We start from the raw sequence: 839 nt of genomic DNA, 5'->3' as shown, positions 1-839 counted from the left end.
CAGAAGATGAGGAAGAAGCCGCTGAGCATGAAGCGCCCGCACATGGCCGCGATCTCCATCCACCAGAACTCGGGCTTCAAGGTGTCCGTCAGGAAGGAGAGCGGTCCGTCGTCGACGACGCCGCCGATGCGCTTTTGCGCGCCCCGGCCCACGCGCTTGCGGCGGAGGAGCACGAAGAAGACCGCGGGGAGGCCTACGGCGTAGACGAAGGCCCAGAGCACGGCGTAGATGCGGTAGGCCTGGTAGACCTGGGAGTTGCAGCGGATCTGCCAGTCGGCCGCGAGGTACCGCGCGTTCTTCTTCCCCGCGCCTCGGTCGTAGTGGGCCATCCGGTCTATGTAGGTTTTGTCCCAGTGCGAATGCTTTTTCTGCTCGCTGCCGGTGGGGTCCTCGCACTGGAAGAGCACGAAGATGGACGAACAGATGGCGCTGTGGAACACCGTGACGACGACGAGCCATAAATTGAGCACGGCGCGGACCTCGCGGCCGAGCCGCGTCCGCGCGAGGAAGCTCCGGCGCTTCTCGCCGCCGGCCTTGGCCGCGTCCCGGCGCCGCGCGCGGAGCGCGCGGGCCGCGCCGCGCGCGACGGCGCCGAGGAGGCCCGCCGCGAGGACGACGGGGAAGACGAGCGTGTAAAAAATCAAATAGTCGTAGTACTTGACCTTGTGGACGTGGCACCAGACGACGGACCGCAGCGCCTCCGCGTCAAAGGTGAGCCACTCGAGCACCTGAACGTATTCGGGAAGCGGCACCGGCATCACGACCTTGTGCGCGACGATGAACCGCGACGTCGTGATCGCAAAGTAGACCGCCTGCAGCAGCACCGCGGACGCCCACTT

At 66.4% G+C, this 839-nt stretch overlaps 1 protein-coding gene across 1 annotated transcript; it reads right to left on the bottom strand.

The window, feature by feature from the left end:
- Window positions 1–42: 42 nt before the first annotated feature.
- AURANDRAFT_68943 (hypothetical protein) lies at window positions 43–758 on the bottom strand (the record flags this gene model as incomplete). Its single annotated transcript, XM_009044680.1, has 1 exon — window positions 43–758. A coding segment is annotated over one exon (716 nt), but the record flags the coding sequence as incomplete, so codon positions are not given.
- Between the last annotated feature and the right edge of the window lie 81 nt (window positions 759–839).

This window comes from Aureococcus anophagefferens (genome assembly GCF_000186865.1).
Source record: "Aureococcus anophagefferens unplaced genomic scaffold AURANscaffold_664, whole genome shotgun sequence".
In the NCBI taxonomy this organism is placed as follows: Eukaryota; class Pelagophyceae; order Pelagomonadales; family Pelagomonadaceae; genus Aureococcus; species Aureococcus anophagefferens.
This window is presented reverse-complemented; position numbering and strand designations above follow the sequence as displayed.